The sequence below is a fragment of the Palaemon carinicauda genome, chromosome 13, assembly GCF_036898095.1.
Source record: "Palaemon carinicauda isolate YSFRI2023 chromosome 13, ASM3689809v2, whole genome shotgun sequence".
In the NCBI taxonomy this organism is placed as follows: Eukaryota; Metazoa; Arthropoda; class Malacostraca; order Decapoda; family Palaemonidae; genus Palaemon; species Palaemon carinicauda.
Window position 1 is genome coordinate 127853414 of NC_090737.1, and position 24650 is coordinate 127878063.

The window sequence follows — 24650 nt, forward strand, 5'->3', positions numbered from 1 at the left end:
ATTCCCTCTCTACGTGAAGCGTTGAGTAGCGATCGAGAAGAGATACCTTCGTACTTTGTGTTCTGTGAGGGCTCTGCGGTGCTACCTGAAGGGGACTAGACAGCTCAAGCTGAGTATCAGTGACTCTTCCTTAGCGCTGGCAGAACCAAGAAAGAGATGCAGAGGAACACTTATCTCTTTCTAGCTTCATGAAACTCCGTTAAGCGTATATCTTGACTACCGAGACGATTAAGGTACCAGCTAGTAACAAGGGTAGAGGACGGGAAGCATCTTGTCTATGGTAACATGTCGAAGTAAGTCTGGAATTAATGACAGAATGACTGGCTCTTCTTTAGTTTTTCTTTTCCCTCACTTGGGGATGAAGTGGTCAAAGAAGCCTTACGGACTGGATGTGAAGATGCTGCTAAGATATACTTCTGATTTCAATTCTTTAAAATCTAGAAAAGCATCTTCCCATCCTCTCTAGATGAGGGGGTGGATGGTGGAATATATAACCCATTAATCATCAAACACCAGGCATATTATTTCGGACTGCCATTCCCTACGGGGGAAAAAATTCCTCCGTTGACCACATACTAGTCTTCTTGTACAAACCAGGCCCAAGAAGCCTATTAATCACTATATAGACAGATAGGAGATTGCTGGTGTCATCTCCTTTGCTCCCATGTGGATCAGGGAGAATGACAATTCCAGGGAAGAAAAAGAACCAACCAGTTCTGTTCTAGGGGGACTTCTGACCCACCAACCAGTGAGTCTCCTTATTTTAAAGGACAAAAGATTTGCGTAAACTTAGGAACAAATGGCAAATTTTGAAAGTAATTTGTACTTTTAATAGTTATAAAAATCCTGAATCCTTTAAAGTTGAAATTCTCATCTCAACCCCACCTCTCAGTTCTGGCCCAAGGGTCAAAATTTAAGATTTCCCGACAAGTGGGGAGGAGGTTGCTTACCCACCGATTGTTAACTACCTTGTTAATTCAATGCCCATTCCAGCTCTGCTGATGATATTTCCCTATTTCAAAGAGCTCAAGTTTGCTTAGTTAGGAAAACAAAACTTACTTTTAAAATTTGTTATATTTCACTAGCATCGTACATCTTCAAATAAAGTAAACACAAACATGCAGAAAAGATAATGGATTAAAAAGCCATAAAGAATAAACACTGAAATTACAAAATTCGGAATAAAAAACCACACAATGCAACCAACTGAAATCCATCACCTCCCATATTCTAAATACCCTTACCTCTCTCAAGAATTTGGAGTCAGTAGCAGCTGGAAATATTTCCCTTATTAGTTCAACATCCCTGAAAGCATTGATTGTAACTGCTGGAGGGTTCTAACTTCAATATATATTGTGATCAAAACATTATATACAGTCATATTTACCCAAATCCATACAAGTTATCAACAGATGAATTCTTTCTATGATATGCACGACCTAATTTCCTCTCAAGATCAAGACAGTACAAAGTGATGTAAATATAACAAATTTTAAAGGATAATTAAGAAGGATATGTCTTCAATGGCACTTGAACAGCCATTGACTTGTTAATAAGGTACAGTAGTTCATGATAGGTGGCCCCAACCCCCAACTTGTCACAGAATATCCATTTTTGTCCTTAGGACTAGGACTGACGGGTAGTTCTTCCCATACACATAAAACCCTTTCCTTCCCTAGACATGTCATCCCCCCTGGTCCTACAGAAATCATTTTTGGTGTGTCTGTGTGGGATCACACATCTGCAATTGGTACCACAGCAGTAGCTGTTACACCAGACTTACACTCGGTTTAATGGACCAAGAAGGAATCAGTCTGAGGATGATCTCCAGTTACTCTCTCTTAACAGAGGAGAGAGGCTCTTAAGCACAAGAACAATCCTCCTATCCATGAACTGGAACAAGGAAGGTGTTCAAAATGTCTCTCACTCGCATGGCCTATAGAATCAATGTTGTGTAACAGCCAAGTCCATTCACCTGCATCTAACCTAAGGGGAAGACAGTTACATCTGGCTCAAAAATATTCAATTATTCCCAATGATACTGATCGAAGGACAAGAGCTGATAATTCCTCTGGAAGAGGAAAAGATCCAGCAGTCAGAGAGAAAAGCAGCAGCATTTCTGTGCTCGACATGACCAAAGACATAAGTGGTTTTTCTGTGACAGGTGAATGGCCATGGCTTCCCTTTCACACTTATTGTTAACCAACCACTTTGTTAACAATTCAAGGGCAGTTCCAGCCCCATTGTAGACATACCCCAATTTAAAAGACAAAAGGTTTGTATATGTGTAGGAACAAACAACAGTGTCTCTAATGGATTATCAATAACGAAACCAAAATACTGTATATGCTAAATTCTTAAATGGAAAATTTTTTCTATGCTTTCTTCTCAACTCTATTGTATCCATTATAATTTTCATGATACTCCTGCAAAATGTTCCTTCTACACCTTTTCCTCAAAGATCCCTAAATGAAATAAACAGCAAAAATTATATAATCAAAGAAACTTCCCTTGCTAGTTATATTTCTTGCCTAAACAATTCTTCTCTCTTCATAAGCTATGGAGCTCATAACTGCAAATACTATTGTAATACGATAGTAAGGTTTTGTTCATGGATGAATGAATTTAGGAATTTGGGCCATATGGTCCAGTTTTTGGGCCACGGAGGCAACTGGGAGAAGAAACCCTTAATATTGCACCATGATGTAGAAGTCAAAAGGTTAGTATTATTATTATTATTATTATTATTATTATTATTATTATTATTACTAGCTATGCTATAACCCTGGTTGGAAAAGCAAGATGCTGTAAGCCCAAGGGCTCCAACAAGGAAATAGACCATTGAAGAAAGGAAACAAGGAAATAAATAAACTAAATGAGAAGAGTAAACAATGAAAATACAATGAAAATAAAATATTTCAATAACATTAAAACATTAAATTAGACCCTTCACATATAACTAAATAAACTTGAAAAAAAAAAGAAGAGAAATAAGATAGAACAGCATGCCCGAGTGCACCCCCAAGCAAGAGAACTCTAATACAAGGCAGTGGAAGGCCAAGGTACAAAGCTTATGGCACTACCCCATAAAAGCTTATGGCACTACCCCATACCAGAGAACAATGGTTTGATTTTGGAGTGTCCTTCTCAAAGTAGAGATGCTGACCATAGTTAAAGTCTCTTCTACCCTTACAAAAGGAAAGTAGCCACTGAACAATCACATTGCAGTAGTTAACCCGAGCGAAGAAGAATTGTTAAAATCTCCAATAGAATTAGAAAATACTTACTCTTTCTTACATGCGGCACTGAAGGCATCCCACCAAGGACTCTTCCCATCCTCTACACAAGTGGTAGTTTGACACATAGCCTGTAAAAATACATTCATTCAGTAACCACATTTGCCTTTATCTATTGATTTCTCAACCTTCAAAGGTCAGAAAATTCAATCTATGACAAACTTAAATCCTAACTTCTGTGGAAATTGCATGACTAGTTAAGAAAAAATATCAAATAACCTAATTGGGTACCAACCTAATCATTTTAAGAAGTACAAATAAACCTTGAAAATATCGTCACAAAATATCAAACCCTAAAAGTGCTTGAATAACTTATATCCAGACCAAATCACTACCCAACTCAATCTTCAAAGTGGATTAGGACATGACTGGAATAATTTTCTCTAATTTGTCGCAATCAAAATATGGTTTCAGATTTTAAAACATAAAGAGTTTAAAAAAAAGCAAATAAATATACTGATTCCATACCTCAAATATTGGCTAACTGTTATTGTGAGATAACACCAAGCTTCTCCCAATTTCATGCTCACTTACTAGTTGTGGCCAAAAGAATATACAGAAAGAGTACTTGCTTCTCCATAAAGAGCATATCCATTTACAATTCATTAATTCTGATTTTTCCTTTAATTTGACATAATATTTTTGCATACTTTTAGCTACCAGCTAAGTTTATCAAACTTTTATGTGACTCATAAGTAAGCAGTTCCTTTCACTTAAAATTTAGATTTTGCATACTCTATTCATCATTTTGGACTTAAGATTTACTCATTTTGTTATTCGTTTTTCTCCAGTTTCAAATCTTATGAAGCCAATCTCTCCTGTACAATTTACCTATTGTAATTCTTTATGTAAACAATTTCACAACACTTCCTTATACAACCAATTAACCTGGTTGTTAATGGGATACTATTTTTTACAGTTTACAGAGCACATAAATTCCATTCATGTAAGTCAAGTGCTTGCAAGCTGAGGACCTTCTGTGCTCTCACACGCCTCCATTTTCACACGTGCCTATCCCCCAATTTCAGACAACTGTCCTGCATACCCAATTTGATATCCGAAGCTTAAGTTGCAGCTTTTAATAACTCATAATGAATTCTTTTTAAGTTTTCCTCACCATCTTCACAATCTGGTCAGCCACTATTAAACGTTATGACCCTCTGTATTTACATTAATATCATAACTTCTCATTCCAATTAGAAAAATTATCCAAATGTATTTTTATTAGTCCCATTGTGTAAATTATTTCCTCTTCTAAAGTCATTCCCAGACCTAGATCTTAAAAAGCAGGCATTAAATACAATATCAATGGAAAATTATATAACCAACCTTCTGTCTGAATTCATAAGTAACATCATCTCCAGCCTCCTTGCACCAACGCTTGATCATTTCTTCAAATTCGGTTAAATTGGCGGTTGGAGTGATCCGAACATCAAAGCCAACACTGAGCTCCGAAGGGACCACGTTGAATTGAACACCACCCTTCAAAGAGAATGCTTCCAAAAGATTACTCGACCAAAACAGGAACTGTATATTATCACATTAATGCACAACAATTGCTTTGGGCTTCCAAAAGATTACTCGAACAAAACAGAAACTGTATATTATCACATTAATGCACAACAATTGCTTTGGGCTTCCAAAAGATTACTCGAACAAAACAGAAACTGTACATTATCACATTAATGCACAACAATTGCTTTGGGCTTCGAAAAGATTACTCAACCAAAACAGAAACTGTACATTATCACATTAATGAATAACAAATGCTTATGGGTACTCAATCAGAAGAAGAAGAATAGAGTAACAAATGTCTTGTCTAGAATCTCAGGGATTCCCAACCTGGGGTACATGGAACAGTAGTAGTACCCTTTTACTCTTCTGGAGGTACATTGGATCTGAGACAATAGACAGTACTGAACAATACATGATGAAATTTTCACCTAGACTGAATAATAAAATCTTATTAAAATATCAATTTCATTGTTTCTCTTTTTATCCTCAATTTTTAGGGTACAAATGAATCTATGAAAATGCATAGAACAAAAAGATTAGGAACCCATGGTTCTAAAAAATTTCATCTGGGACTAAAATCATCATAAACAACTCTACTGTCATTCACTTATTAATTAGTATGCTACTTATGTTCCCCATTAACACTGATCTAGAATTAATGAGATGAACATAGAGGTATTCTTAAGAATTAAGCATCATAAAAAAATACAAAATTGAATTATTCTTTTCATCTATTAGCTAGATTATACCATTGGTAGTAACTAATGGTATACTTTACTAGGTTCTCAAATCCAAATTTCCTTGTCATAACGGTCAATTATGAATATTGTGAAGGGACCTGCAAAACTACTTTTGTATTTAAAAGTCTTCTCTTGGAACAAGTACCTTAAAATTCAATTGTCACACTCTTACTTCTAGCATTGTGAGGTTCACGGTGGTAACATCTCCAAGTCTAAGATTCTTATTTTCACTAAGGATCTTCTTTTGTTCTTCCCGATACGCCATAAATGAATTAATAACTTTCTGCAACTTCATTCCCGAGTTGTTGGGTAAGAACTGAGAGCCATGACCCGGCTGACCCGGGCAACGCACAAATATCCCTTGAAAGATAATTAGTAAATAGATTTCACAACCTTACAAAAGTTTTTCAACATGTCTCCCAACTTTGAAACTTTAATTGCTGAAAATTAAAGCAGAAAATGGGTCACATCTGAAGATTTACATTTCAAATCATATTACAAATTGAATAGTTTGTGAATGTACATAACATTCTCATCCTGTGTAAAGTTTTCCAACAGATGACTACCAACTTTGAATTATTAACTGCTGAAAATTACACCAGAAAATGTGACCCTTCTGAATATTTACAGTTCAAATCATGGTACAAATTGAATAGTTTATGAATGTACATAACATTGTCACACTAAACAAAACTACTGTATTGTAACCTAAGTATCTTGGAACTATAAAACTATAAAAAATATTATATTTCATTGCACTAGAGTAAAATATTGCCAATAGTGTGCTGTAAAATGTGCTTCATATGAGGTACCAAGAATCTTTGCAGCATCTCTTTAGCTCACAGCCGCACTGTTTTTTTTTTTTTTTTTTTTTTTTTTGCATTTTACTATTCATCTATTTCCAATGGCTTCTTCCTAATTAGCTGCTAAACTTTAACTTAATCTTATCCTGTAAAAAACTTTTCTAGGACCAGCTCTGAAAATGAGACCCTGGTAGCTGTCAGCATTTGAAAAACAGCAGCTATGATATCTGCCCTACTCATTTACAATAACAGATCAGTTCACAGCGAAATACTGTAGTATGATTATCACACTAAATGCCAAGTACATCATGTTTGTTCAATATATGAAGCACTGTTACACAGTGAAATTTTTAAAGTAAAATGAAAACAATAAAAATATTGTGTTTTACACACAAATCAGTTCCACTCCACTTTGTATTCTATTTTCTCTGGGATATATCATTTACTTAATCTCAATTACCAGGTTATTAACATTAAAAAAAAAAATCATTACACTGTAAGTAAATAATTCCACCTGGTTGGGGTCCATATCACTTAAAAATAATCATTGTGTAAAGTGCTGTAGAGAAATACAGCTTGAAAATAAACAATAGTACCGTGTATCACAATAATAGTCGGGAACTATGAAAAATTATAAATTAATATCTGACAGAAGGAACCATAATATAAAAATCTTAACCCTTTTACCCCCAGGCTATTTGGAACTTTCCAACCCTTAATCCCCAGGGGTTATTTTTTATTCAAGCATGCCTGAAATTTCTCAAAAAATTATCAAAAAAAAAAAAAAAAATTGTAAATGGCAGTTTTTTGCAAGGACGTACCGGTACGTCCATGGGGGTAAAGGGATGTGTTTTGTGAAACGTACCAGTATGTCCTTTGTGGGTAAAAGGGTTAAGGACAATGCGAGAGCAAAATATTATACCACAGATATTTATAAGCCATAAAGTAAAAGTAAACTAGCCTATAACAAGCACATAACATTTCATTCTCAAGACTCAAAAGAAATATTGAACATTTACTTTATTTCTATAAATACTGTAAAGGCTTTTCTTGAAAATACAAAAAAAAATAAAATACTCACACCATGGTGTTCTTTCTCCATAAAAGACAGTGAACTTCTCCGTAGGATTTGCATAACCCTCATCAAGGCCAAAGCCAATATTCAAATTTTTGAAAATTGGAGTCTTGACAAATTCCCCCATGCCATCATGTCCACCTACTTCCTCCTCTTTAGAAAAAAATAAAACGTGTCATTAACATTCATTTCATTAATCTAAATTACCATAGTATCACAAGATTTTAGTAAAACTACAGTAGTTACAATAATACCAAAACATTTCTAATCTAAACAAACATTTTACTACATCAAAACTCTTTCTTAAGATACCTTTCTGTCTATGAGCTACATGACGATTCTTTATACAGTAGTACAGTACATATAGTAATTTCATATTTACAAAGAAAAATTTATATTTTGCTTGCATCAAAAACTTTATATCACATATGTTTTAAAGCTTGTGAAAGGGATTCAACTAAAAGCCACAAAAATACCTTGCCTGTAACCATGATATATATATATCTAGTGTAACATGTATGAAAAAAACAGTCTCTAAATAACAACTATTTTTCATTTCCAATGCCATCTACTTAAGTCTTAAGCCCAGTACACACTATGATTCATGATGCAAGCAGTATTGAATGTATGCGTTGAAAAACAACTTTTTCAACACAAAACTGCACCACCAACATGTTGATGCAGCGGCCCGATTTCATGTGTCTGCTCAGTGTTGCGTCAGCATTCAAAGTGGGAAGACAAGGACCAACACTTTATTTTATTTTAATAATAATTTTAATCATAATAGTAATATTTTCAATAATAATAATTTTATTGATTTCAATAATATTTTCAGCAATTTTAATAATAATAATCTTAATAATAATAACAGTAGAGTAAATCATCAGCATACATCCTCTCTCAATGAAATCTGAACTGCAACTGGGCAGCTAGCTCACAGAAACATGTGAGCAGTTTTGCAGTACACTTTGGCCGCTAGTAATTTTTTTTCAACACTACTGCACTAAGAGGCTGATACATGAATCATAGTGTGTACTGGGCTTTAAGAAATGATTACCTTGGATCACACACGGTATACCAGAGGCTCACAAACTGAACAGTACATAATCCAACAATCATACAGTAAATCTAGTGTAAATTAATAAAAATATACTCAAAATAAGACTTAAAAAAACTTTTTAAAAATGATATAGCCAGCATACCTGGGACAAAAGATAAGTGAATTGTTCGGAGAAATGTTGCGCCAGCTTTACGAAGACGTTTTAGAGCTTCCAAGTACTGAATACCTACACATTTCATGTCCTGTGTGCCACGTCCATAAATATCCCCATTCTCGTCCTTGTGAGCACTAAATGGTTCATATTTCCAATGTTCCTGTAAACAAACAAAAAATTAAGTTTTAAAAACAAAGAACCAGTATGCCTAAAGTGAATACAGTACAGAAATAAGATCACCCATTTACTGTTGAATGGTAAAAGGCATAAATTCTCATATAGATGTGTCAAACCAGTTGTTTCTATTACCTAAAGATAGAGACTTATGTGGACTATGTGCCTTAACCATTTTACCCCCAAAGGACGTACTGGTACGTTTCACAAAAGCCATCCCTTTACCCCCATAGACGTACCGGTACGTCCTTGCAAAAAAATGCTATAAAAATTTTTTTTTCATATTTTTTGATAATTTTTTGAGAAAATTCAGGCATTTTCCAAGAGAATGAGACCAACCTGACCTCTCTATGACAAAAATTAAGGCTGTTAGAGCAATTTAAAAAAAATATACTGCAAAATGTGCTGGGAAAAAAATAACCCCTTGGGGGTTAAGGGTTGGAAATTTCCAAATACCCCGGGGGTAAAAGGGTTAATAATAACAGCTGCATCCAATAGCACTCTAGCATAAGATTCTTCCCCTGAATCTGACAATGTTATTCAAGCTTATAAGTAACCACAAGAAATCGACTTTAACCAGAAATAATATGAAAGGCCATGTTGGAGGCAAAACATTAACATCATAGGATTACAATTTTAAAAGAACATAAAACAAATACATGTACAGTAATAATTAAAAAAGTCGATCTCAAAGATCATTACCCTCTACTGAGTTTTGAATTTACATAGTGATTTATAGACTGAAAACATTTCAACAATTTGGTCCTGGATGTGTAAACAATAGCACCCATCTGAGCCTGACTTTGTGTGTGTTTCAGAATTATATGCAGGTTTCTGTGGAGAAAGAAAGGAAAAAAAAAACATAGTAGACTTGCTAAAGTAAATGCTATTAAGTTTATAACCATTTTTTTTTAAACTTCTACTGTAGGCCTATATCTAGTCACAACAAAGCTAGTAATTTACACCTAATTTTAATTGTTCTAGTGTTTACAATCAAATCCCCATTTGAAACTAACAAAACAAGCTCTGTTACAGCTTCTTAAAATTTCTCTTGAATGCTCATAAAAAAAAATTAACAATAGAGACTTCATTCCCTTAACTTTTCCTTATTATACTTAAGGATTTACTGATCCACTTAAAGATATAGTCCAAATAATCTACCATGATTGTGTTAATAATGTGTATATCTTGAAACTTCTGCCTTCTATGTATATCATTAAGTTCTTCAACATTTTTTCAAACGAAAAGCTAAGTAGAAACTCTCTACCATTATAAAATGTTATTTTCATTAGTAAAATAAATTTTTGAATATACTTACCCGATAATCATGTAGCTGTCAACTCCGTTGCCCGACAGAATTCTACGGAAGGGATACGCCAGCGATCGCTATACAAGAGGGGGGTGTACTCACCAGCGCCACCTGTGGCCAGGTACTGCAGTACTTCTTGTTGACACCACCTCAATTTTTCCTTGGTCCACTGGTTCTCTATGGGGAGGAAGGGTGGGTCAATTAAATCATGATTATCGGGTAAGTATATTCAAAAATTTATTTAACTAATGAAAATAACATTTTTCAATATTAATCTTACCCGATAATCATGTAGCTGATTCACACCCAGGGAGGTGGGTGAAAACCAGTGTACATGTATATCAAGAAGCTAAGGTATCCCGTATTTCATATTATCAGTTATTCAAAATAACAATGAAATTATAAGTACCTGGTAAGGAAGTCGACTTGAACCATTACTCTGCCTTTAATAAGTTCGTCTTCCTTACTGAGCGCAGCGTTCCTCTTAGGAGGCTGAACAACTCTAAGGTGCTGAAGTATCAAGGGCTGCAACCCATACTAAAGGACCTCTACACAACCTCTAACATAGGCGCTTCTCAAGAACGAATTGACCACCCGCCAAATCAACTAGGATGCGGAAGGCTTCTTAGCCTACCGTAACAACCCAAAAACAACAATAAAAGCATTCAAGAGAAAGGTTAAAAAAGGTTATGGGATTAAGGGAATGTAGTGGCTGAGCCCTCACCTACTACTGCACTCGCTGCTACGAATGGTCCCAGGGTGTAGCAGTTCTCGTAAAGAGACTGGACATCTTTGAGATAAAATGATGCAAACACTGACTTGCTCCTCCAATAGGTTGCATCCATAATACTCTGCAGAGAACGGTTCTGTTTGAAGGCCATCGAAGTAGCTACAGCTCTCACTTCGTGGGTCCTTACCTTCAGCAAAGCAAGGTCTTCATCCTTCATGTGAGAATGAGCTTCTCTAATCAGAAGCCTTATGTAATACGAAACTGCGTTTTTGGACATAGGCATCGAAGGTTTCTTGATGGCACACCATAAGGCTTCTGATTGTCCTCGTATAGGTTTTGACCTTTTAAGATAATACTTTAGAGCTCTGACAGGGCAAAGAACTCTCTCTAGCTCGTTACCCACCATGTTGGAGAGGCTAGGAATTTCGAACGATCTAGGCCAAGGACGTGAAGGAAGTTCATTTTTTGCCAAAAAACCGAGCTGCAAGGAACATGTTGCTGTTTCGGATGTGAATCCTATGTTCCTGCTGAAGGCGTGAACCTCACTAACTCTTTTGGCTGTTGCAAGGCAGACGAGGAAAAGAGTTTTGAGAGTAAGGTCTTTGAAAGAGGCTGACTGGAGAGGTTCAAATCTAGGAGACATCAGGAACCTTAAGACTACGTCTAGATTCCAGCCTGGAGTGGACAAGCGACGTTCTTTAGAGGTCTCGAAAGACTTAAGGATGTCCTGTAGATCCTTGTTGGAAGAAAGATCCAAGCCTCTGTGGCGGAAAACTGATGCCAACATACTTCTGTACTCTTTGATCGTAGGAGCCGAAAGAGATCTAACATTCCTAAGATGTAACAGGAAGTCAGCAACTTGGGTTACAGAGGTATTGGTAGAGGAAACTGCATTGGCTCTGCACCAGCTTCGGAAGACTTCCCACTTGGATTGATAGACTCTACGAGTGGAAATCCTCCTTGCTCTGGCAATCGCTCTGGCTGCCTCCTTCGAAAAGCCTCTAGCTCTAGAGAGTCTTTCGATAGTCTGAAGGCAGTCAGACGAAGAGCGTGGAGGCTTGGGTGTACCTTCTTTACGTGAGGTTGACGTAGAAGGTCCACTCTTAGAGGGAGAGTCCTGGGAACGTCGACCAGCCATTGCAGTACCTCTGTGAACCATTCTCTTGCAGGCCAAAGGGGAGCAACCAACGTCAGCCGTGTCCCTTCGTGGGAGATGAACTTCTGGATAACTCTGTTGATGATCTTGAACGGCGGGAATGCATAAAGATCGAGATGGGACCAATCCAGCAGAAAAGCATCCACGTGAACTGCTGCCGGGTCTGGAATTGGGGAACAGTACAATGGGAGCCTCTTGGTCATGGAGGTGGCGAACAGATCTATCGTTGGCTGACCCCACAAGGTCCAAAGTCTGTTGCACACGTCCTTGTGAAGGGTCCATTCTGTGGGGATGACCTGACCCTTCCTGCTGAGGCGATCTGCCGAGACATTCATATTGCCCTGAATGAATCTCGTTACCAGTTTGAGGTTTAGACTTCTTGACCAAATGAGGAGGTCCCTTGCGATCTCGTATAGCTTCTTCGAATGAGTCCCTCCCTGCTTGGAGATGTATGCCAAGGCTGTGGTGTTGTCGGAGTTCACCTCCACCACCTTGTTTAGCAGGAGGGACTTGAAGTTCATTAAGGCCAGATGTACTGCCAACAACTCCTTGCAATTGATGTGAAGCGTTTCCTGTTCCTTGGTCCATGTCCCCGAGCATTCCTGTCCGTCCAAGGTCGCGCCCCAGCCCGAGTCTGATGCGTCCGAATAGAGATGAAGATTGGGGGTCTGAACAGCTAACGAGAGACCCTCCTTGAGAAGGATGTTGCTCTTCCACCACATGAGAGTAGTCTTCATCTCTTTGGTAACAGGAATAGAGACCGCTTCGAGCGTCAAATCCTTGTCCCAGTGAGCTGCTAGATGGAATTGAAGGGGGCGGAGGTGGAGTCTCCCTAACTCGGTGAACAGGGCTAACGATGACAGGGACCCTGTTAGACTCATCCACTGTCTCACCGAGCATCTGTTCCTCTTCAGCATGCTCAGAATGCACTCTAGGGCTTGGTTGATTCTTGGGGCCGACGGAAAAGCCCGAAAAGCTTGACTCCGAATCTCCATTCCCAGGTAAACGATGGTTTGGGAAGGAATAAGCTGGGACTTTTCTAAGTTGACCAAAAGACCCAGTTCCTTGGTCAAGTCCAAAGTCCAATTGAGACTCTCCAGACAGCGACGACTTGTGGGGGCTCTTAACAGCCAGTCGTCTAAATAAAGGGAGGCTCTGATGTCCGCCAAGTGGAGGAATTTCGCAAGATTCCTCATCAGTCGCGTGAACACCATAGGTGCCGTGCTTAGGCCAAAACACAGGGCTTGGAATTGGTATACAACCTTTCCAAAAACGAATCTCAGAAAAGGTTGGGAGTCTGGATGAATGGGGACGTGAAAGTAAGCGTCTTTCAGATCCAGCGAGACCATCCAGTCCTCCTGCCTGACCGCTGCTAGGACCGACTTCGTCGTCTCCATAGTGAACGTCTGCTTGGTGACATAAGCATTGAGCGCACTGACGTCCAGCACCGGTCTCCAACCTCCTGTCTTCTTGGCCACCAGAAAGAGACGGTTGTAGAAGCCCGGGGATTGATGATCCCGGACTATCACCACTGCCTCCTTCTGTAACAGAAGCGACACCTCTTGATGTAACGCTAGCCTCTTGTCCTTTTCCTTGTAGTTGGGAGAGAGGTTGATGGGAGAAGTGGTCAGAGGGGGATTGCGGCAGAATGGTATCTTGTAACCCTCCCTTAGCCACTTGACAGACTGGGCGTCTGCACCTCTTCTTTCCCAAGCTTGCCAGAAGATCTTGAGTCTGGCTCCTACAGCTGTCTGGAGAGGAGGAGAGTCAGTGTTTGCCTTTCGAAGACTTGATACCTTTCTTGGACCTGCCCCTGTGACCGTCTGGACGGGTACCTCCTCGGCTGGGGGCTCTGCCACGAAAGGGCGGAATAAATCTAGTAGCAGGAGTATCAGCCACTGGGGTGCGGTAAGTTCTAGGAACTGAAGGAGCAATCTTAGCCTTCCGTGCTGAAGAGGCCACAAGATCATGCGTGTCCTTCTGAATGAGAGCCGCAGACAATTCCTTGATAAGATCCTCAGGAAACAGGAACTTAGAAAGAGGAGCAAAAAGTAACTGCGACCTTTGGCAAGAGGTGATACCAGTGGAAAGGAAGGAGCAAAGCTGTTCCCTTTTCTTGAGGACTCCCGATACAAACATAGAGGCAAGTTCGCCGGAACCATCGCGAATTGCTTTGTCCATACAGGACATGATCAACATGGCCGAGTCTTTGTCAGATGGGGCAGTCTTCTTGCTCAAGGCCCCCAGGCACCAATCGAGAAAATTAAAAATTTCAAAGGCGCGAAAGACTCCCTTCAAGAAGTGGTCCAGGTCAGAAAAGGTCCAGCAGACCTTAGAGCGTCTCATAGCTGACCTTCGTGGAGAGTCAACCAAACTTGAGAAGTCAGCCTGGGCAGAGGCAGGGACCCCCAAGCCTGGTTCCTCTCCTGTGGCATACCAGACGCCCGCCTTAGACGTCAGCTTAGGAGGTGGAAACATAAAAGACGTCTTTCCCAGTTGCTGCTTGGACTGCAACCAATCCCCTAACATTCTCAAAGCTCTCTTTGAAGATCTAGCGAAGACGAGCTTAGTGTAGGCAGACTTAACAGGTTGCATGCCTAGAGAGAACTCGGATGGAGGAGAGCGAGGGGTAGCAGACACAAAGTGATCCGGGTAAAATTCTCTGAACAGAGCCAGAACCTTGCGAAAGTCGATGGAGGGTGGCAATGACTTGGGTTCCTCCACGTCAGATGAAGGATCATCCAGGTGAGCAGCTTCATCCTCAGAAACCTCATCACCTGACGGTTGAGAAGCGAGAGGTAAAGTTAAAGCGGTCTGCTGAATGGCTGAATCCTGAAGAGCGGGTGCATGCGCACTTGCGGATTCATCCTCAAGTCTCTGTTGAAGAGGATGAGGGCTGGTAATGACAAAGTCCTGAGGCTGGGATGAAGGAGGTTCTGCGGAGGTCTGAGGAGCAAGCGTGGTGAGAGGCGACTGTAGTAAAGCATGAGGCTCGTGCTGCAAAGACTGCAGTTCAATTTGAATGGGAAGAGGCTCAAGCTGAGGAGAAAGTGGCAGATGCATGCGTTGAGGTGGCTGACTCATAGCATGAGGTTCCTGCCTCAAGAGTTGCGCTTGCTTCAAGGGTTGAGGTGGCTGCGCAGAGAGAGGCTCTTGTCTCACGAGTTGAGGTTCTTGAGGTGCTTGCCTCGAGAGTTGAGGTTCTCGCCTCGAGGAAAGTGGAGGTGGTTGCTGCGAGAGTTGAGGTGGCTGCCTCAAGGATGGTAGAGGTTGTCGTACCTCAAGAGGTTGCTGCCTCGAGGATGGAGGTAATGCAAGATACTCCTGCCTCAAGGGTAGAGGAGGTTGTAAAGCATAAGGTTCCTGTCCCCATTGTTGAGGAGGTTGCTGCGTGGTAAGAGGCTCCTGCCTCAAAGAAAGTGGAGGTTGCTGCACAGCGCTGGTATCTGGCAACTCCCAACGCGGCAGCTCACGCATGGAGGTAGCTTGAGGAACCTCAACCTCATACGTCTGGCAGATTGTACTGCGCTGAGGAGGAGGAGCGCTCGCAGGAGGAGGTGTATTAACCTTCTCTGCCTGAAACTCCCGCATCAACACCGTAAGCTGCGACTGCATAGTCTGCAGCAAAGCCATCTTAGGATCAACAGAAGTTGAGGTCTGTTGAGGCATAGCTTTAACAGAAGTTGAGGTCTGTTGAGGCAGCACCTTGCCTCTCTTAGGAGGCGTGCAGTCACCTGATGACTGCGGCGAGTCCGAGCTAGCCCAATGGCTACACCCTGGCTGTTGGACTCGCGCGGTCTGGACTTTACGCTTAAGAGGTCTTGAGGCCTGAGTCCAGCGTTTTCTCCCCGAAAAATCTTCTGCAGACGAGGATCTAAAGGGCTCAATCGTCTGAGAGTGGAAGTGACGATCTCTATAAGATACGCCCGCAACCACTGAGGATACTACTGTGCGCCGATCAAGGCCTGCCGAACCCTTTTGCCCTTCGACATTGCTTCTCCCCTGGGCTTGGGAGCTTGCAAGAGGTCCCGGACTGGGAGGACGACTGGCACGCACAGAAGTATCCTCACGCGCAACACTGACACTGACACTAGCACTAGGCACAGCACTGGCACTACCACTTCCCATTGCACTTTTCACTTTAAGTTCCTTGACGTCTGCCAAAAGGAACTTGTGGTCACTCACTACCGACTCCACTTTATCACCTAAAGCCTGAATAGCACGTAAAACATCTGACATATCAGGCTGAGCACTAATAGTAGGTTCGGGGGTAGCCACTACAGGGTGAGGAAAAGGTTGAGGATCATGGGGGGAGGAATAAAGTAAAGAGCGAGCCGAACTCCTCCTAACTCTCTCTCTCTCTAATTTAGTGGTATACTTAAGGAATCGAATAAAATCAAGTTCCGAAAGTCCGGCACATTCCTCACATCGATCTTCCAACTGACAGGATTTTCCCCTACAGTCGGAACAAACGGTGTGAGGATCAACCGAGGCCTTCGGAAGCCGCCTAATACAAGTCCTACATCGTCTTTGGGGAGGAGCTTGAGAATGGTCGGACATCTTGAATCAGAGAACAGTCAAGGGGGATTCCAATTTAAAGCTAAAGATCGTTAAACCATAAATCAAAATTAATCCAAAAGCTATCTAGCTAAGGGAAAAGCTTCCTGTATAGCGAAAGCTGAAATCTCAGAGCAATACTTCACCAAAACCGTGAACAAAGACTCCAAAATTATAAGCGTATCCATGTAGGTCTTGCCGGAAGCACGACAGAGGAAAAATTGAGGTGGTGTCAACAAGAAGTACTGCAGTACCTGGCCACAGGTGGCGCTGGTGAGTACACCCCCCTCTTGTATAGCGATCGCTGGCGTATCCCTTCCGTAGAATTCTGTCGGGCAACGGAGTTGACAGCTACATGATTATCGGGTAAGATTAATATTGAAAAATGAATGCTTGAGGAACAAAACACAACTTCTCACTATTGCTATTTCAGTCAAAGCTGTTGTAATACTGTACAGTACTGTTATCCGAATAACATTTTTGGATATTCCAATGTGTTCTGCATATATAACAATTTATAATGGATAGGAATTATACAAACTACTTCTTTACTTGTACTTTTCTATAAAGTGTGGATAATGAGAAGCAATAATTTTTCTGAATCCTTAAAAATCACATATTGCTAGCAAGAATATATGTACACTTAATAATTCTTTATCATAAAAAACCACAATGAATTACTACTGACCATCCATGCAATGACTGATGGAAAATTCCCAATTGAATAAATGACCCTTCAAAGATAAACCACAAATTTCTCAAAGTAACCTGTATTTTTCCTAATTATACAAACCTGAGTTCCTTAATATGAGTATAATTTCAGCAATGCTGAAAACCCCGTTGTTAAAATTTATAACGAAGTATTGGTAGTTACCGGCAGGTGACGGGGAATCCCCATTCTTCCATCAGTACACCTGTAATCCACTTTGACCTTCACCTACGAATTATGGGCCGGAAGTAAAGCTTAAAGAACTCAAGTTTGTATACTGTAGTTAGGAAAATATAAATTAATTTTAAAAATTTGTGATTTATTTCTACAGTGATATAAACCATCGTCCTTTAATAGGAGACTTTTTTTTTTTTAGAACTGATAAGTTCCTAACCCAAAAGGGCTGATTTAAAATCCTGGAATGTTGAACACTCAAACCCAAAGAGGTGCAAGAGTGTTGATTCTAATCCACCTCCTATCAATCTGAGAAAAAATTCTCAGATGATAGGACAGGTTTCTGTTTTGCATAGGCAGTCAGAGATGAACTTATCCTTATAGGATGGGTGAGCACTCGCTCGCCTGAGGACATATATGATCAGGAACATGAGCTTCTGTTCCTATGGGCACAACAGTAGGAGAGTGCTTGTGCAGAAGAGTGAGCTCAATCAAACAAGTGTAAGAATGAACAAAGCGCGTGCATGAACTGGCATGCGTCTCTAAGCGAGTAAGAGTTCTCAGGTGATAATCACTCACCTGGTTATGGAAAAATTATACAGTACTGTATGTTTGCTACTGCAGCAAGAAAGACTACTCTAGCCCTTCCAGTACGGGAGAGTCACTAAGAGGTGATAGTGACAGGCCAGATTTCTCTTTGCAAGACATTCACGTCATGTGAGCACGCATGTGTGGCGAAGAGTGAGCACAAACATAAGAATCAATTTCAGAACCCAGTTGTTCTTCCGAAGAATGAAATTACATTTTAGCGTACGAGCACACGTTGCGACTGAGGAATTACCTCATTCAAGAATTTTCTTTCAAATTATGTGAGCTGCAGAATGCAAGCGGGCACCTTAGAATGTGCAAGACTGCGAATCCAACTCCTACACCAATTCCTCTTTTAAGAAGTGCGAGTGCCATTGAGCGCATGCACAAGACTAAGAGACCACTTCAATAAATTCTTTACTGGAGAGATGTGAGCTTTCTGTGACTTGCCTGTGTGCCTTAGGGTGCATGCAGGAAAGATTATCAACCTAATAATTCTTTCAAGTAGTGGGCATGCTCTGGGACATGTATGTGCACCTTAGTGTGTGTGTAAGTTGAGGATTAACCTCAAGAGCTAGCTCTTCTTCAGAAACATAATTACACTCCGGGGAGTGTGAGAAAATGAGGATTGACAAGAGCTAGCTCTTCTTCAGACAAATAAGTCACTCTGGAGTTTGCGCACTTCAGCAAGCCTACAAGGATGAGGAACTACTTCAAGGTAATATTCGGAGACATAAGAGCATTCTGGGATGTGAGCACATGCAAGGGTGAAAATCCACCTCAAGATCTGATTCTTAATCATAAGCAAAAGTGCGCTACGGGGCACTGCGTGATCGTGAGGTTCAAACCACAAGAAAATTCTTCATTTGAAGAAACAATATACTCCTTTGTGCGTTGGTATACCTTAGCACGCATGTAAGAAAGAGGGTTACTTTCATCAGAGAATTATTTTACTGAAGAGCGAGTGTGCTCTGTGAGGCCTTGGTATGAATGTTAGCCTAAGAGTCTTCATTATTTTTCTAAGGTTTGTTTCTACCTTGTCAGAAAGACTCCCGCAATCCAGCCTCGGAAGCGAAGTGAGCGTGCTTTGTTAAGTCAAATGGCGACTATTCCCATCTGGATCAGGTGGCGGCCTTTTCCGAAAAATTGCAACTGTAGAAGAGGGAGTGGCCCTCTACTAGGTAAAGAACCTCCAACACCACCTCTAACCCTTGTGCGTGTGGGAGGCCACTGGTTAGGTACAGCAGAAGCATTCCTTTTCCATCTTTGGGAGATAGGTAGCAGCTAGAGACTCTACTTTCTTGGGAGATTTCAAAATACTTTGAGAGGGAAAGAGGGATGCAACCACTCCCTCCCTTTCCCAGTTGTCATCACAACAGGCGGTGATGGAACTTACTTTAGGTGAGGACCTATCGATAATCAACTGCAACTACAGTAGTCCAGTCTAGGCTAAAGGGGGTCACGTCAGGCACTGCTTCTGCTGCTGCAAAAGTAGCAGCAATGGGAGACTGGGAAGTCCTAGTGAGGACTCGCCGCAGTTTCTCCATGGACAGAATACCCTCCAAGCCTAAAGAAGGCCCCAGCATGTTCAAAGCTAAGAACTTTGCTTTGCCAATACCAGGCTCGCTACGTGTGAAGGATGCGGTTTGCCAGATTCACTGGGGGAATCGAGCACAATCACCTCACACTACGTTAGCGGATACAAAATATTTGGGTGGTTTTGCTTCTCTGCCAACCTGGGGGAAGAAGGCTCATGGTGTAGAATACCTAAAGGTGAGAGAAAATAACTAAGATATTTTTTCGGTAAATTTACAGTTTCATCCATTAAGGGGAAACTGGAATAAAAATATATTTGTTGCATCAGAAATAGTGTAGTTCCAACAAATTTAACGTTTATTTTGACCGCAAACCATCCGATTTAGAGATTTACTATGTAATTGGAGTTAAAACAACAAGTTGTTCTAGAATGCAGAAAGACCCTACTTCATCCCAACAATTATGGGGGACACCAGGTGGGAACCGGGGTTTTGGGTGGGGGGAGAGCGTCAAATGATATTTGCAATAAATGAATACTTATCCTTCCACCACCCCACCCCCTATACCCCTACCTAGCCCTACCGGGGGCTCCGCCCCCCCTGCGACCCCCCCCCCTTAAGGCCACAGTGATTTTCAGGGCACTACTGAACCTAATAAACCCACCTAAACTAGCCTAGGGGCCCTGTACCCCGACCTAGGCCTACCGAGGGGGGCTCCGCCCCCCCTGCGACCCCACCTTAACGCCACAGTGAATTTCGGGACACTACCGAACCTAATACAACCACCTAACCTAGGGCCCTGTACCCCTACCTAGGCCTAGCCCCTGCGAGGCCCCCCCCCCCCTTACAGCCACTACCTAACACATCCATCAAACCAAATCCAAAGTGATGGTACTGCTGTATACATCGTTATACTATCACCATTATAATATACTCTATAAATTAATGAAGCTTACCTTAAACTGTTGGTTCATCAAGATGTGCTGCTGCTTTGAGGAAAACGTGAAGCCGTTGGGAAGGTTCCTTGACATGCAGGACAATTTTTATTTTGTAAAATTAAATTGTGTCTCTGGCACAAATCCACTAGGTTTTCAATATTCCCCGAATAACTTACAACAAATTCATTGTAAGTTAGGAAACAGTCAGGACAAGAAGATGGAATTTCAACTTCTTGTGCAACATGAGATGACGTGCTTGCTATTGCCTCCATTTCTAAGAACGAAATGAAATGCATGGGAAAGATGATGTATTGTCGCGCTGTTGTATTGTCGCGCTGTGATTGGCCAAACATGTATGACGTCATAGTGGATAGGCGCTGTGATTGGCCAAACGTGTAAGACTTTATAGTGGACTAGTTTGTCTGCGGATTATAGTGGTTACAGGGCTCATTTAAGCAAATACAAGACACAGTCAACAATAACAACAGACTTAGAAAAAATCTGGGAGGAAGACATGAGTAGCGTGAGTTTGATCGTCGATATATAAAGAACTAGGCATTTGCGACAGATAATATTTTACAGAAATACTACAAAAGACTTGCTTTACTCGGGAAATATATTATTATAATAGATTTCCCATAATGGATGAAACTGTAATAATACCATTTTTTCAGCTTCAGGGAAAACCCCAAAGAAGAAGAGTCATGCTTTGCTTTCTTCTGTCTCTTGCCATAATATACCCACTGAGGCATGAAGAGTCATGAATCAGCAAGAAAGACAAATGGAATGGGAGTCAACTGCTCATGAAGGGGAAGCAATTTCAGCAAGAAACTCCAGGGCAGGACCCCATACCCACACATTCTACTAACAGCAAGCAAACTCCGTAAAGACAAAAAGAGAAAAGATTAAAGCAGCTATGCTAGGGAGACCGAGAGTACACTTGTACTGCTCAGCAGCTGACGTCAAAGGGGTTTAATGGTGTAATGGCACCGGGGCAGGGATTCCCCAACCATTCACCAATAACTACCAACACATTGTTTACAGAAGAGTTTCCAGCTTCGCTGAAATCGTACTCCTATTAAAGGACAAGCGTTCGTATCAGGGTCGGAACAACTGTTTTATATACTGTAAATGTGAAAGGTAGCATTACAAAATTACAGTACTGTACTACGATACAACACACAAAGTCTGTAACCTAACTCACCCAAAAGTTATTCATGAATTCCATATGATGGAAAAAATGCAGAAACTTACTGGGAAAACTGGCACAACATCAGTGTGAGAATTAAGAAGGATGGACTGGAGGGACGGATCTTTGCCAGGAATAGTCATCAACACAATAGGCTTCCCTGGAATGCATTCAATTACTTGGAATTCAGCACCAAGTTCTTCAGCTTGTCCTTGTAAGTAGGTGGTACAGGATGCTGTGGTAAAATAAAAAAACAAACAGTATTACTATAGGGTGCAAAAATCTACCTTTCAATTGCTTTATCCTATCTACAGTACCTAAAAGGTCCCATGCTCTTAAAAATACTGTGGTAAATATATGATAATTCAACTACTAACGAAACTGTGGCCTGGTTGGTAATGCCTGTCTGGTGTTTGCCAGACGGGGGTTTGAGTCCCGCTCACTCTTTAGTACCATTAGTATCTACAACCTTACCATCCTTGTGAGCTAAGGTTAGGGGGAGCCTATAGGTCTATCTGCTGAGTCATAAGCAGCCACTGCCTGGCCCTCCCTGGTCCTAGCTTGGGTGGAGAGGAGGCTTGGGCACTGATCATATAAGGTACGGTCAGTCTCTGGGGCATTGTTCTGATTGCTAGGGCAATGCCACTGTCCCTTGCCTCTGCCATTCATAAGCGACCTTTAAAACCTTTAAATGCAGGAGTGCTGGATAGTTTGGTATTTTTCTCTATATGTTTAATAGGGGCTGGTTGTAATACCCTACGTATCGGTCAATTAAAATGTGAAGTATGTTTTTCACTCTTAAAGTCCATTGTTTACATCTGAGAGATTAAAGGGGACTTACTGCACATGCTCGATTCCGATTGGTTTGGGGAGCTTTCTGTGCATTTACAATGATGTATCTGTCAGGTGGGTATTTTAAATCAATCAACAGCTTATAAGAACTTCTTCATAAGTTGCCGGATGTTGTTCTACAACAGCTTGTTTTTTTTCCCCACCTTCCCCTTCAGTTTCAACTCAACCACCATCACGTAAAGACGTCTCCAAGAGGGAACTTAATGGGAGTACAGTACATCAATCTATTTCGAAATTTAGTGTACAGTAATTTCATCTATGTCGGTAATTGATTATGATGGAAATTCTCTCCGTTCAGTGTGAAAAGGTGTTGTTACTCATGTGAAATTAAAAAATAATAGCAAAATAATGCCTCAACAGTCCAATTCTGACTTAATTTTTAGTGAAGACCAGCACATTTTCAACAGCAAAGCTTCTGTAAAGATTGCCAAGACAAAAATAAATGACGGTGTCAATCATCAGGTAAGGAATTATTTGCGATTTACTTTATCAAAGTATAAGGATTTATTTGTGATTTACTTTTAGTTTGTGACCTGGGAAGGGGGGGGGGGGGGTCCAGCTAGCGGTTGTGGCTTGGAAAGGGGGCCCAAGGGCTTGCCCCTGACTAGGGGGTTGAGACCTGGGAACGACTAGATTAGGTTAGGTGGGTTTGTTAGGTTCTGTACCCTTTTACAAATGTTTTAAATAATCATGTTTTGGCTTGTTTTCAGCCACTCACATGAATCATATATTTTTCCAACTGGTTATCTTGTGCTTATTTGCATTTCTGGCCATTGTTATTACTGCAAATCACTCATTTATGCTATTTCCCTACCCATAAAACCCCAGTTTCCCACTGGTGTCCCCCATAATAGTCTTTATATAAGGGGTTTCAAAGACTCTTGAACGGGTGGTTTGCCCCAATAATCAAGGTCAGAAATGCATAGAACACAAGATAACGAGTAGGAAAAATAAAAAATATATGGTTCATATATATACAGTATATATATATATATATATATATATATATATATATATATATATATATAAGGATATTGTTGTTCTCATGAACAGATAAATTCTCTTGGCGAGCTAAAACCACAGTGACCTGATGTAAATCATACATAAAAGTACTGTTATTATGATACATTAATTTCCAGCTACCTACATGAACCATACATCTTACCTACAAGTTATCTTGTGTTTATTATGCATTTCATACCATTATTAATGCTGCAAATTACTCAGTTTTAGTCTTTCCCTACCCAAGATCCTGTTTCACAGTGATCCCCCATATTATCATTAGTAGTAGTATCTTTACTTGCTAAGCCACAACCCTAGTTGGAAAAGCATTATTCTATAAGCCCTTGCAAGAGGTCCAACAAGGAAAATAGCCCAGTGAGGAAAGAAAACAAGGAAAAATAAAATATTTGAAGAGTAAAAACATCAAAATAAATATCTCCTATATAAACTATGAAAACTTTAACAAAATAAGGGGAAGAAAAATAAGATAGAATAGTGTACACGAATGTACCCTTAAGCAACAAAACTCTAACCCAAAACAGTGGAAGATAAAATGTTTTAGGAACAATAGCGGCATTAAAATAAACATTTCATATCTAAACTATAAAAACTTTGAAAAAAAAAGGAAGAGAAATAAGATAGAATACAGTGACCCCGAGTGTACCCTCAAGCAAGAGAACTCTAGCCCAAGACAGTGGAAGACCATGGCACAGAGGCTATGGCACTACTCAAGACCAGAGAACAATGGTTTGATTATGGAGTGTCCTTCTCCTTGAAGAACTGCTTACCATAGCTAAAGAGTCTCTTCTACCCTTACCAAGAGGAAAGTACCCTCTTAACAATTTCAGTACAGTAGTTAACCCCTTGGGTGAAGAAGAATTGTTTGGTAATTTCAGTGTTGTCAGGTGAATGTGTACAGAGGAGAATCTTTAAAGAATAGGCCAAACTATTCAGTGTATGCGTAGGCAAAGGGAAAGTGAACCGTAACCAGAGAGAAGAATCCAATGTAATACTGTCTGGCCAGCCAAAAGGACACCATTACTCTCTAGCGGTAGTATCTCAAAGAGAGGTAGGAAAACTCACGAAAACAAAAA

The 24650-nt window shown here is 40.4% G+C and overlaps 1 protein-coding gene across 2 annotated transcripts in view; it reads right to left on the minus strand.

The window, feature by feature from the left end:
* LOC137652420 (aminoacylase-1-like) overlaps positions 1-24650 on the minus strand; it is a 38570-nt gene that overhangs the window by 13271 nt on the left and 649 nt on the right. For both annotated transcript variants that reach the window (XM_068385818.1, XM_068385817.1), the window contains exons 2-7: positions 21768-21937; positions 8632-8803; positions 7436-7582; positions 5724-5911; positions 4626-4778; positions 3288-3367 (exon numbers count right to left, since the gene is read on the minus strand). In XM_068385818.1, coding sequence (XP_068241919.1) covers positions 3288-3367; positions 4626-4778; positions 5724-5911; positions 7436-7582; positions 8632-8803; positions 21768-21937 — 910 coding nt within the window. The remainder of the gene's footprint in view (positions 1-3287; positions 3368-4625; positions 4779-5723; positions 5912-7435; positions 7583-8631; positions 8804-21767; positions 21938-24650) is intronic.